The sequence below is a fragment of the Alexandromys fortis genome, unplaced genomic scaffold (assembly GCF_014885135.2).
Source record: "Alexandromys fortis isolate MF-2015 unplaced genomic scaffold, M_Fortis_MF-2015_v1.1 scaffold_22, whole genome shotgun sequence".
Classification (NCBI taxonomy): domain Eukaryota; kingdom Metazoa; phylum Chordata; class Mammalia; order Rodentia; family Cricetidae; genus Alexandromys; species Alexandromys fortis.
Window position 1 is genome coordinate 4,430,682 of NW_026067900.1, and position 14,574 is coordinate 4,445,255.

Sequence of the window (14,574 nt, forward strand, 5' to 3'; positions counted from 1 at the left end):
TAAGAGACAAGCCCCTCCCACTCCCTCCCAGGTGTAACTTTTTAAGAGGAAATTCAAAAGCACAGGGTGGGGAGGGGTGCAAACATACAAACAAAAGACCATATGAAGATATAAGCAAGAAGGTTGCTAACTGGAAACCAAAGAAAGGTCTCAGCAGAAATAGCCAATTGCTTGATCTTGAACCTCACCTCTAAAGCACTAAGACAATAAATACAGTTTCATTGTTTAGGTGACTTTGTAATAAACACTGTCTGAATCCCTTAAATATGCTCTGTGTGTTATTATAGATACAGATATAAGACAGAACTGTCCTTACTCTATTCTAGCCTAGCAGACAGGAGGCTTATCACTGGGTAATTCAAAGTTAGTAAAGCAGGTGTTAAGGCAGACACAGGCATTGAAACAGTCCTAGAAGCATGTCTAATCCTTAAAGTGAGGGTTGACCAGAAAAAGCATTCCATAGGGGAAAAAAAAGGGAGCCATGTAATCCCAGCTTGTAACCCCAGCATTTAGGAGGCTGTAGTCAGAGGACTGCTACAAATTCAAGGTCAGCCTGGGCTACAGAATGAATTCAACGTAGCAAGACAATGTCTCAAAAAATGAGAGAAATGGACACAGTAAAGAAACCAAAAATAGCTGTTCACTGTGTGAAAGAGAAAAAAACTGTTCCAAACTGCTGAGACTGTCTCAATGGAAAGCAGAGACAAACAGGCCTCTTTTGCCAAAGATAAGGAGAACTCCTCTCAGCAAGTAGAAACTATCGTCAAGCCCTTGAGGGTATACTGGATTTTGTCTAAATGCCAGACCTTAGGGAAAAGAATTTCTCGGGGGACCTGACCCTCCCAAGAAAAAAATCAAAATGAAAGGAAAGAGAAAACTCAACTGCCTACTTTCTGTAGACAAAGGTTCCCTAAAGAACCATATGTCTAATGGTGAAGTATATGAAACACACAAGTTACCTGAAAGAATGAAAAAGAAAACACCTGATAAGTGACATTCTTCAAAGGTGGGATTCGACTTCAAACAGCTACTCATCCAGAATGATGATTACTGCAGAGAAAGGGGAATTGGGATGACTTCATAAAGTAATTTTCTTTTCTTTTTAAATGTATTTATTTTTATTTCACATGTATTGGTGTTTTGTATGCATTTAGGATGTGTGTAAGGGTCAGATCCCCTGGAACTGGAGTTGTGAGCTGTCATGTGGTGCTGGGAATTGAACCCAGGTTCTCAGAAAAGCATGGCTCTTAACCAATGAGCCATCTCTATACCCCTCATAAGGAACTTTTCACCATTTGAAAGACTAGATAAAGACTTACATAATCGCAAAAGAGCTAAAACTGCACATAAATTTAACAAGAGGAAGGCATCCACTAGATGTGAAGCTCTCCAATCCTTCTCTTCTACACTACCACCAAGCTCCAGATAGATACAGAACCCAGCCATCCTGTGACACCAAGCAAGGAAATCTGAAAAAAGAAATAAAAATAACACATCTCTGCAGAGCAGTGGTGGCACATGCCTTTAATCCCAGCACTTGGTAGGCAGAGACAAGAGGATCTTTGTGAGATTGAGGAGCCCTGTCTCGAAAAACAAAAAAACATACAAAAACCAGAGCTTACCGAATAAAATCACCACCATCTTGTCAACACATAAAAGTAGGATGAACTAACAAGAACTGTTAGCATTTCCCTCAGAACACACAAGGATTATTCTTGTTACATCACAGAGAAACCCTCCCCAAGTCATAGTGAGAGGCAGATGCTAGCACAAGGTTCAGACACACTTCTCCTAATATTTCCTCACTTTGGCAGCTCTGGTACAAGAGGGCCTTGAAAGTGATGGGCTGGGGGGCTGGAGAGATGGCTCAGAGGTTAAGAGCACTGGCTGCTCTTCCAGAGGTCCTGAGTTCAATTCCCAGCAACCACATGGTGGCTCACAACCATCTGTACTGAGATCTGGCACCCTCCTCTGGCATGCGGGCATACATCGAGGCAGAATGTTGTATACATAATAAATAAATCTAAAAAAAAAAAAAGTGATGGCCTGGTCTCTACCATGATACATCCCGCTCTTTTTTATTTTTTTAATTTTCACACAGTATCTCCTAAGTTGCAGGGCCTATCCTCAAACTTGTAATCCTCATGCCTCAAAATCTGGAGCAGCAGAATTACTTATATTATACATGAATAACAGTCCATTATTCGTTGAAGGCAGACAGACTGTAATAAAGTTAAAAAAGGTATAGGATAAGCCCAAAGTGAATGAAAATGGAAAACAAACAAAGACAAAATTAAAATCAACCAGGGGGAGGGGAGAGGCAGGGAGGGAGAGAAAAATGTAAAGCTCAATAAAAATTTAAAAAAATTAAAATCGCCAGGCGGTGGTGGCACACACCTTTAATCCCAGCACTTGGGAGGCAGAGGCAGGCGGATCTCTGTGAGTTCGAGACCAGCCTGGTCTACAAGAGCTAGTTCCAGGACAGGCTCCAAAACCACTGAGAAACCCTGTCTTTAAAAAAGCAAAAAAAAAAAAAAAAAATTAAAATCAACCAACAGTGGAGTTAAAATACTTTGTAATCAATGGGAAAGAGGCAAGAGAAAGGAAGAAAACTAAAACACCAAAGAGTAGAAACAAACAGCAAATAACTGACCAGTACTCTCAATGGCTTACAGCAGCACTAGAGGATGATGGGTAACTTGACCTGTGGTTCAGTGGTTGTCTAGCATGTCCAAGCCCTGGTTCCATCCCCAGAACTACCAAAAAGAAAAAAAAAGGCAGAGAACCTAGAAATACTTATAAATACCACCATATGATTTCTATCAAGAATGATAACAGGGAAGGAATAATCTTTCCAATAAACAGTGATAAAACAACTAGAGAGCAATATGGTAGAAAAGAGTCTCAATATCTGCATCCCAAACGCAAAATCTATCCTAACAGCTGTGCCATAAAAGCTTCCACAAGAAAAAAAGGCAGGCAATTAAGCCCCCCACTCAAAAAAAGGTGCTGTTTCTTTCTTAACTGATGAACTAGGCAACACTTAAATCAAAACCTTTTGTTTTTTAGAGATACCAGTGAAGAACTGAGAAAGAAGAGAACATTATAAATGTATATGTAATTTATACACACACACACACACACAGAATGCATGAAAAACTTTAACAACTCAAATGGGTGGTGGTGGCGGCGCGTGTGTTTAATCCCAGCACTCAGGAGGTAGAGGCAGTGGATATGGGAGTTCAAGGCCAGCCTGGTCTACAGCTTTAGGACAGACAGAACTGTTTCACAGAGAAACTTTAAAAAAAAAAAAAAAAATAGAGGAACCTCTAACAACTCATGAAAACTAAAAAAAAAAAAAAAAAAAAAAAGGATAAAAGATGTAAAAGATGTTTCTGCAAAAAAAAAAAAGTCAATAAAAATATCTGGAAAGTGCTCAGTATCTCTAAATTACAGAAAAACATGAATGAAAACAGCAGTAAGCTCCCACTATACAACCAATAAAAGGCTAAAGTAAAAAGAGCCAACCACCAAGAAGCGGCACAATCAAATACTACACACTCTGAGGTTCCTAATAGTTATACAGACATCTAACCTATCATCCAACAACTCCATAGAACACACGTACAAAAAGTTTGCATAAACCAAGTGGTGGCAGCACTCACCTTTAATCACAGTACTAGGGAGGCAGAAACAGGTAGATCTTGAGTTCAAGGCCAACCTGGTCTACCAATTGAGTTTGAGGGCAGGCTCCAAAGCTACAGAGAAACCCTGTCTCAAAGGGGGAATAAAAAGCATATGGATGTTCACAGTTTCCATGGTCAATTTTAGACAGAACACAGATAAAGTGAGATGTGTAGCAACACAGTAGAACCTCAGAACCTTTGCTGAGGGAAGCAGCCGTGTGACTCCCTCTAGAGGAACTTCTAGAATGGATGAGATCAGCCTAAGCACTTGAAACTACTGTTGCTTAGAGTAATTCAGATTGGGGCAAATCCCTTGTGAAACCTTTTATTCACACTGCATATTCCAGGCAGACTGAGCTAAATACCAAGGAGATTTGTGAAGAAACACGCCTTTGTTTCCCTTCTGGAGTAACAGGCACTCTGTGATCTACTATCACTTACTGCTCAGTGTAGTGAAGAGACAAAGCTTTAAAAACAAAAACAAAAATGAGGCACTTTACTGAAAGTAAAGTTTAAAGGCAAATAAATATCAACAAGTATTCAACCGTAGTTAATGAAATGAACTTGTATTCTTTTTATTTGTGTGGGGAGTTGTTTGCTTGTTTTCAAAGTTCTGCTCTGCAGCCCCAAACTAGCTACAAACTTGCCATTTTTCAGGCTTCGGTTTTCTGATGCTGGTATCACAGCCGTGCACACCACCCGCAGCTAGAAACTGGAGTATGGGGAATAAATAGCATGGATGTCTATAATTTGTTTTCTTTCTGTTTACTGTGGTGTTGGGGATTAAACTCAGGGCCTTCCTTGTATGTGCTAAACAGAAACTCTAGACTGACCTAAAGCCCAAGTCCTGCCAACTTAATTTAAAAGAAATATTAGCTGAGTGTGGAGATATATGCCTGTAATCCCAACACTCAAGGAGGTGGAGGCAGGATTCCAAATTTTAAGAACTACACAGGAAGATCCAATAAATAAATAAATAAATAAATAAATAAATAAATAAATAAATAAATAAATAAATAGGGTTGGAGAGATGACTCAGTGGTTAAGAGCACTTGTTGCTTTTACAGGAAGACCAGGGTTCTATTCCCAACACCCACGGTGGCTGCTCACAATGATTCCAGTTCCTTTAAGGTCAGAAGCACACACATGGTGCATAAACATATATACAGGGAAAACACATAAAATGAGTAAATCTAATAATTTTTTTATTGCAAAAGAGGTGATTAAAAGGCTTAACTGGCAGAGGAATAGACAGATGACTAGAAATTTGAAGAAAAAACAAACCCAGCAAATTAATTAGAGACTCTGGGTGTTCAATGCACCACCCACTTGTTTTCTACAGCATTTGCAATTGTTAATAAAACACCAGAAGGAAAATATGTGATGAATGAACACCAGACACTGAGCACTGAATTACCAAACAAAGACAACTAGGCATAAAGCATCAGACCAGTGGTTGTCTAGAGACAGAGGTGACTGAGGATAAAGGACTACAAAGAAATGTTCCAGAATGATGAACCATTTTACTCCTACCTAGCAGTTCATTACATGGATGTACACATTTGTCAAAACTCACTGACCTGTAAGGTATGTGATTTTTAAAGTCCACTGTAAAAAAGCTAGTACACAAAAAATCAAGTTCCTCCCAACCAATAAAAGGCTAAAAGAGCCAACCACCAAGAAGCGGCATAATCAAGTATGATGACACTCTCAAAGCATCATCAGCCTCCCTTTCTTGCTGGATAAAGACCATGTCCATGAGAAACAAAAACACATTTGAGTCCTTAGAAAGCAATATAAAAACAAGGAATTCCCAAAAGGAAGGTTTCTGACTCAAGCCTTACTGCCTTAAGACCTGCAGTTCCACCACCATGTCTCATCTTAGCAAGTTCTGAACTCTATCTAAAGTTCTTTATCTGAAAATGAAAATATTTATTATCTCAAAAGACAGCTGTAGCCGGCGATGGTGGCGCAAGCCTTTAATCCCAGCACTCGGGAGGCAGAGGCAGGCGGATCTCTGTGAGTTCGAGACCAGCCTGGTCTACAGAGCTAGTTCCAGGACAGGCTCCAAAGCCACAGAGAAACCCTGTCTCGAAAAACAAAAAAAAAAAAAAAAAAAAAAAAAAGACAGCTGTAAATGTTTTAAAACAATATATGTGCATTAAAGCTAAAATGTTGCTATTTTTAAAGTTAAAATTCAAATAGCTTTAGAAATCATCTAAGCAAAAAAGTCCACAACCTTCTTTCCTCCAGTTTTTCCTCTTTTAGGGGTGAGAGAAGAAACAGTTCGGTTCTCTAAGTATACCTACCTCAAGCTAGTCTACCTCACTCAAGTGGTGAATCTCAAAATCCACCTTTAAAAAAGGCAAAAACCAGCAGAATGCAGTGGCTCATGCCTTTAGTTCCAGCAGAGTTCGGAGCTTGAGGCTAGCCTGGTCTACAGACTGAGTTCCAGAAAAGCTGGGACTACAACAGAGAAAGCCTATCACAAAGAAACAAACATACACACATAAATAAATAATTCACTATTTTTTTTTAAAAAGCCAGACAAGGCAAAACACTCCTTTAATCCCAGCACTTGTGAGGCAGAGACAAGTGGATCTCTGTTTACAGGCCAGCCTGGTCTACATACATAGTAAGTTCCAGAACAGCCAGGGCTACACAGAAAATCCCTGTGTGTGTGTGGGGGGGGGATGGTAAAAAAGGTTGGAATAAAAATAAAGCCAGAAAATTAATTAAAGAGCATGGTGATGGTCTTGGGTACGTAGGATCAACACAGGGAATGGTGGTGTACTCTACTTTAAGCCCAGCACTTGGGGACTGAGGAAGGCAGGTCAACTATGAGTTCAAGGCTAGTCTGATCTATATAGTTCCAGGCAAGTTAGGACCATAGAGCAAAACCCCGTCTCAAAAGACAAACAATTCCCTTCCCTTCAATGAATGTAGTATCTAGTTAGGGGAGAAAAACTGTTCCTTAAGCTGTTTAGATAAAGTGTGTATTTTACATATATGGTTTAAATCCATCAAAGTATGTAATCTAGAAATTAGAAAATATGTTCTAAAGAAATAAAACTAAGAACTGAAGCTCTGACAGGAGAATACTGAAAACTAGTTATGATAGAACTGGACAGACATTACACACAAAAATGAGAATTTAACTATCTGAATAAAACAGTAAATTGAACCACATAGACTGAGCTGCCATTCTGCTCAGTCATGATGCCCACAACGGCTGTTCTGCTCTGGAGCTGGTCTTTCTCATGTGTCTCTGAGGCGATGAGCATCTTGCTGTGCTGTCAGATCCTAATGTTTCAAGCCATTCACCTTCCTACATACAATGGACTATACTTATCTGGTGTTTTATAATTAAAATGTGATTTGTTCCAACTATGAAAGAAAAAGCAGAGCTGGTGGGCTTTGATGGGTGGTGCACTGGGGCTGGTAGGACATCTCAGGGTAAGGGTGCTCGCTGAAAGCCAATGACCTGAGTTCTGTCCCTGGATTGCATGGTGGAAGACCCTATTCTTCAAAGTCATCCTTTTTCCTTTACGTGTGCACTGTGATATGCTCATATACACACTCACAGGTATCATATACACATATACAGTAATAAATAAAAAAACTTTAGCTGGGCAGTGGTGGAGCACGCCTTTAATACCAGCACTTGGGAGGCAGAGGCAGGAGAATCTCTCTGTGAGTTCAGACCAGCCTGGGCTACAACAGCTAGTTCCAGGACAGGCTCCAAAGCTACAGAGAAACCCTGTCTCGAAAAATCAGAAACAAAAAATTAAAAAGGAAATGTAACTTCATAGAAAACATCATAAAGGGGAGAGGCAGGGAGGGGAGCAGAAAAAAATGTACAGCTCAATAAAAATGAATAAAAAAAGAAAACCACCAAATAATGTTATTACGTTCTGTAATTAAATATTTTACACATGAATTTTTCATTAATAAACATTCTATATTAAAGAATTAGGTATTAGGTTTAGTTTTTGTAAACTCAATCTATTCTTTAAATGTAAAGAATGCATTTTTTTACGTATTATAAACATTATTTTAGCACTAAAATTTTCAAAGAAAGCCTGGGATCACATCAGTAATCTAACTTAACCATATTTATCAAAAGTTCATTTTGAGCTGGGCAGTGGTGGCACACACCTTTAATCCCAGTACTCAAACAAACAAACAAACAAAAGGTTTATTCTGTTTAGACAAACAAAAGGTTTATTCTGTTTAGACAAAGTAAATGATTCACATAGCTTCACCTCAAATACTCTTCAATCCTTTAAAATTTCACAACAAAAAGCAAGAGTTGGCAATAAATGTCATCCAAATGATAGAAATTCTCAAAATAGAGATAGAAATCAAAGAACCTTGCTACCTCTGTCCCCAGAGTTACCTACTTTTTCCCCCACCCTCTCCATCACCTCCTGACTAGTGGGGTTCCAGAAGAAATTGACTGCAACAGCATCTAGGCACCCGGAATGCTCCCTCCCTCCCTTTAAGTCTGTGTTCAGCTGCTTCCTTGTCCAAGAGACCTGCCTTATCCACTTCAAATTCTAAAGAGTTATCACAATTTTAACCTGCTTATGAAAAGCAAACAAAGACACAAAGTTAACTTCAACCACTATTTCCTCTATTTCATTTCTATAAACTTTACTTATTTTCTATTCCAAAGGTTAGGTAGAACACAGAGTTGACATTCAATCAGTGTTTGCTGAGTTCTATTAAAAAATAACTGAAAAATTGCAACCAGTACAGTTCAGTGGTGCTACACTTGCCTAGCATGTTAGAAAGAGGCCCAGGGGCTCCAAGCCCTGTCCCCACCTGCCCACTAACTACACTAAGGGGGAAAAAATGAAGAAGCATAGTCTCATTTACCATAAGAAACCAAAAGACAGAGCCCACAGGATGGCTCAGCAGGTAAAGGTGCTTGTTGCTCACCCTGATGACCAAAGTTCAATCCTCAGGATCTACATGATAGAAGAATTGACGCTGTTGTTTTTTCCTCTACATGTCTGCCATGTTGCATGTGTATGCACTGCACACAAACAAATAAATAAATGTAAAATAAGATTTTTAAAGATGCTCACTCTGGAGCAGCAGTTCTTAGCTATTTTGGCTTTTGAAGGTCTTCACACCCTACGGATCCCAATTTTAAGATATAGCTTTTATCTACTAATGATACATTCAAAAGTAAAACTGAGTACATTTGTAAAAAGTAATAGCATTACACCCTAAAAAACTAACACATAAAAGTTTCCAAAATAATGAGAAATAAATGCTATACATTTTGATGACTCTCTTATGTCTGGTTTCACAGCAGTAAGCAAGTTCCTATTATCTGCTTTAGCTTTGAACTTATGATAGGTTGTGCTGGTTAAATTTTAAGAAAATCAAGGCTCCAAAGCTACAGAAAAACCCTGCCTTGAAACAAACAAACAAACAAATAAATAAAATACTGAATAATGCACACCTTGCAAAACCAAAATAGACTGTGTTATATATAACAGGTAGGCACAGCAACATCCACCTGTAATCCAGTTGGTTCAAAAATAAACTAAATAGGGGCTGGAGAAATGGCTCAGAGGTTAAGAGCACTGGCTGCTCTTCCAGAGGTCCTGAGTTCAATTCCCAGCAACCACATGGTGGCTCACAACCATCTGTAATGAGGTCTGGTGCCCTCTTCTGGCCTGCAGGCATATACACAGACAGAATATTGTATACATAATAAATAAATAAATATAAAAAAATAAATAAACTAAACATTGCTTGAAAAAATGGATAAATTTTTAAAAATAAGGCTGGGCACGGTGCCACAACTTTACTACCAGCACTAGGGAGGCACAGGTAGTTCTCTATAAGTTCAAGGCCAGCCTGGTCTACATGGCAGCAGGCCACCCAAGTCTACATAGTAAGACCTTGTCTCAAAACAAAACAAATTTAAGATAAATAATAAAACAAACACCCATGTACAGGTGGTAGAATGGCTGTGAACTATACTAAGAGATTACAGGAATTGCTTATAATGTGGACACTCCGTAGTAATACCAGTGCTGCGGGGGAAACAGGTGGATCCCTGAAACTCTTCTAGCCTACTGAATGACAGGCCAATAACAGACCCTGTCCCCTACCACTATCTCCTCCCCAATCCCAGAAAAACCAAGGTGGACAGCATACGTTATGGCTATTCTTGGTTGTCAATTTGACTACATCTGTGATTAACTAAAACCCAAGTGTCTGGGTACATTTGTGAGAGATTTTGCTTAAATTAACATGTTTTCATTGAAGACCTACCTTTAATCCAGATCTTTTGAGGTGGAAAGATCCATTTTAATCTGGGCCACACCTTCTGGTGGCAGCCTATAAGGTCATGGAAAAAGGGAGCTTTTGTTCTTTGCCTGCTTGACCTCATTCTTGCTGGCAAATTTATTCCTTCACTGGCATAAGAGCCTACTTCTGCTGGATTCTGGAGTACACGAAGACATCCAGTATACCTATGCCTTCATACACCAGTATGAGCTGAGACCTTCAGGCTCATGGGCTGAATAACCGTTTGGTTCTTGGACTTTCCACTGGGAGACATTCACTGCTGGAGTAGCAAGGTCACACCTGTAAATCACTCTAACACATCCCCTTTCTATACTAAACAGATCCATTCAGTAAGTTCTGTACCTCTTGAGAACCCTGAATAATATGGCATCTGAGGGCCAACACTCAAGGTTGTCCTCTGGCCTCCATATACATATGAAGATGTGCACACATGTATAGATACAGATGAGAATTCTACTACTGAACCACCCATATCATTTCTTTTTTCTCAGTGCTGAAGATTATTGAACTGAGGGCCTTGAAAAATTAAGGCAAGCACTCAATGGACTCGACCCCAGAATTAAATCTCCATCCTTTTTGTTTGTTTGTTTGTTTTGTTTTTTTTCTGTGTAGCTTTGGAGCCTGTCCTGGAACTAGCTCTTATAGGCCAGGCTGGCCTCGAACTCACAGATATCCACCTGCCTCTGCGTCCTGAGTGCTGGTGTATTAAAGGTGCACCACCACCGCCCGGCTCTCCAGTCTCCACCTATAAAATCTATGGACATTATCAGTAAACAAAGTATCTTTATCCCATCTGAGATCACCTCTAAAAAGTGCTTGCACCACCTTTCGATCCATACAAGAACCCCACTTCCATTCATTCTCTACTCCATGATCTTATTCCTTTGAGGCACTCACCACAAACTATCCTATTTATGAGGTTGCCACTAAACAGAATGTCGTTTCATGAAGACAGCACCTTCATCCTTGCCGACCAGTCAGTGGCAGTACTTATAGCATAAGACATTCAATTCATACTTCTTGAGAAAATCATGTACAGATTCTGTGTAAAATATTAGTTCTGCTATGTGTTTTTATCATTTTTAACTTGCTTTTCATCTGATGGCAATTTCTGAGTACCTGTAGGAATTTGGGCACCAACCTGGGAGATACAAGAGAGAGAAGAGAGTACAAGGCAGTCAAATATAATTCTGGACTTTGCTGAACAATAATCATACATTTCTGAAAGAAAAATGTTATTTGGGACTTTTGTTGGTTAGGGTTTTTTTTTTTGTGTGTGTGTGGGGGGGTTGTTGTTGTTTTTAATTAAAAGCACCACCACCAGCCAGGCAGTGGTGGTACATGCCTCTAATCCCAGCACTCAGAAGGCAGAGGCAGTTGGGTCTCTGTGAGTTTGAGATCAACCTGGTCTACAGAGTGAGTCCAGGACAGCTAGGACTAGACTGAGAAACCCTGTCTCAAAAAAAGACAGACAGAGAAAAGACAGAGAAATTCAAGATACTCTTTGGTTTTACAGCGAGTTCAAGGTCAGCCTGAATGAGATACCTGAAAACCTGGTTTCAAAAAAAGAGAGGAAGAGAGGAAGGAGGGACGGAAGAAGGAAGGGAACATTCATGTATTTAGAACTTACTGAAAACTGCAAAAATTGGTAAAGCTGGATAGCAGTTCATGCTTCAATCTCCGTCACTTTGGGGACTAAAGCAGGAGTGTGTCATGACTTAGAGGCCAGCCTGAGATATGTGAGAATCAAGTTAAAGCAATCTTATAATCCCAATCTCAGGAAAACAGAAAACAAACAAAAAACTTTTAGTAATTTCTCCAATAGAAATTACTATCTAGAACAAATATGGCTTCATCATAGGTTAATGCATATGTATGATTTTTATTTGCATACATGTATCATGACTGCATTTATACTCCCCATAGAGCATTTCTGGAGATCTGGGAATCCAACAGTGAATACCAAAAGAACTAAAAATAGAAGCTATTATATGTAGCACACACACACGCCAAAACAGAGGCCAGAAATGAACATTTATCAATCTTACACTTGTTTTACTAATTGAGAAAGCTATAAACTCAGGGAAAGTTAACAATACACTCAAAGATCCAATGTATAACAACCACACTACACCTAAAACCCACATTACTGTCTCTAGACCTGTTTGTTTGTTTGTTTGGTTGGTTGGTTGGTTGGTTTTTGTTTTGTTTTTCGAGACAGGGTTTCTCTGTGGCTTTGGAGCCTGTCCTGGAACTCCCTCTGTAGACCAGGCTGGTCTCGAACTCAGAGATCCACCTGCCTCTGCCTCCTGAGTGCTGGGATTAAAGGCATATGCCACCAACACTGGCTAGACCTGTTTTGGTTTTTCTTCTTTAAAGATAATGTCACCCCAGAATATGAATGCCATATTCTAACAAATCTTAATTATTATTTTTTGTACTGTCAGTCATATTTCTCTCTATTAAAGTTCCAGCCCACCAGGTTAGGGTCAAAGCAGGGGCACATACAACTAAGCCATAACTAAAATATAATACCAAAGCCCTTCCTTACCATGACATACATAAAACAAATACTTAAAGCACTGTTTTGATGGAATGAGTTTTCTATTCCATATTTTCAACTTGAAAGAAAAAACATACACAGATGCACCTGCTGAATAATTTACTGTTCCTTTGCTTCATGCAAGTAACTGCTGTTCTCCTGGAATATGAGTGGAAACATGTCAATTCCTCACAAACATGAAGTTCCAGAGCGAAACCTGCTGAACATAACCCGTGCACTCTTCATTAAAAGCTTTTGTGAAACACAAAATATAGACCCAAATACAGAATTAGAAACCTGCAGTCTAAGATTCTCAGAAAGCCAAAATGGGAAGATCCCTGAGTCTAGGAGCTGAAGGACAATTAGTTCACAGGAAACATCTGAGATACAAGTGACCAACAGACAGAGACCAAGGGGAAAGATGACAAAAGAAACCACACACATATGATGCCCAGCCCTGGCTAGTCTTGTTAATATTTCCCAATGTCATTCAGGCCAATTCACAAATACCCTATTTTTTTTTTCAACTACTACTGAGACTCTTCTTAGGTGACAAGCAATCAGAATACAATGAAATAATTTGTTCATGGTTAAACTTCCTAAGGGAGTAAGTAGCAAAAGTAATACATATTTTTGGGGTAGGTATTTAAGACAGGGTAGGGTCTCTTTACGTAGCTGGGGCCATCCTAGAACCCACTAGGTAGATCAGGCTAGCCTTTGAACTCACAGAGATAGCCCTGCCTCTGCCTCCCGAATGTTGGGATTAAAGGTTTGAGCCATCCCAGCACTCCTGCTACAAAGGTAATATTTAAAGCTAACTTGTTTCTTTCTCTCTTCAGAGTAGAAGAGTTTCCTTATAACCTATGCCACAATGTAACAAAATACTACAGTTACCAGTTTGTACAGAAACATTTTTACTAAAAGAAAAAGCAAAAACAAAAATCACATAGTAAGAAACTATCAAAATATAGATCCGGAGCTGGAGAGATGGTTCCGGTTCAAGAGTGCTTACTATTCTTGTAGAGGACGCAACATGGGGGTTCCAGCACCCACACAGTGCAAAATCTCCCTTAACTGCAGCTCTTAGATCCTCTTCTGACCTCCAAAGGCACCTGTACGCACATGCACGGACCCACACACTGACACACACTCATTCGAACGACTTTTTTTAAATGTAGATCCCGATTCTAATAAAGCTAAGTAAGAATTATGGAAAGAAGGCCTACATAAACTCAAGATCACAAGATAGTTTTTGCAAACACAAACGGGCAAGGAGAGGTAACCTCATGTCATCTTTTTTTCCCATTCTGTTCGTTTTGGTGAAAGAGGTACCGAAAATTAAAGACAAAACGCCAAATGGAACGAAGTCTGGTTTAAGAGCTATCAGAACTCTTACAATGAAGTCTCTGTCAGCTGGCTCGCCGCTACTCGGGAGTTCTAAACTCACTCTGTACGTAAATCAAAGAACAGGAAAGCTCTCAACAGTACAATGGAGTCACCCCAAACTACAGACATGAGCAAATTAGACGAAGGCGCTATAACTTCCTGGTTGTTGGGGTTCTTTTTTTGTTTTGTTTTGTTTTTCGAACGCTAAAACTCACACTTGCTTTAAGACGTTATCTACAAAGCCCTATAATCTAAGAAGTGTGGTGACAAACCTCTATTTCTCAGTACAAAAACCGATGCTTCCACCGCACCACTGCTGACTGCGATCAATTATCTAGGCAGGATAAAGAAAACATCTTTTTTTAATGACTAACCAGCCAACTCCACACAATATCAGACGCGTCTGTCTCTGCTCCACGGACTGCGCGTGCTCGCCCGCCCCGGGCGGCTCCCGGCATCGGCCCGGGTTACCTTCTTCACTCCATTGTCACCCCCACGCCTCGGCCTTCAGCCCCCGTCCTGCCGGCGAGCAGCAGCGACAGGGCGCGATCCCCTCACCCACTCCCGCACAGGAGGCTGTGGGTGTGTCCGCGGGCGGACTCTCACCCCAACACAATGAGCCGCTCC

General features: G+C 40.0%; 1 protein-coding gene across 11 annotated transcripts in view; it reads right to left on the reverse strand.

Annotated features, from left to right (window-relative positions):
• The window catches only part of Rnf111 (ring finger protein 111), a 68,575-nt gene that overhangs the window by 53,523 nt on the left and 478 nt on the right, over positions 1-14,574 (reverse strand). For 2 of the 11 annotated variants that reach the window (XM_050125767.1, XM_050125762.1), the window contains exon 1: positions 960-1,033. The exons of 1 other annotated variant lie outside the window; for it this stretch is intronic. In XM_050125767.1, coding sequence (XP_049981724.1) covers positions 960-997 — 38 coding nt within the window. In that variant the 5' untranslated portion in view covers positions 998-1,033. Of the gene's footprint in view, positions 1-959; positions 1,051-8,567; positions 8,728-9,983; positions 10,555-14,321; positions 14,471-14,574 lie in introns of those variants that run through there. 8 more of the 11 variants (XM_050125795.1, XM_050125786.1, XM_050125801.1 and 5 more) reach the window with 8 other exon arrangements.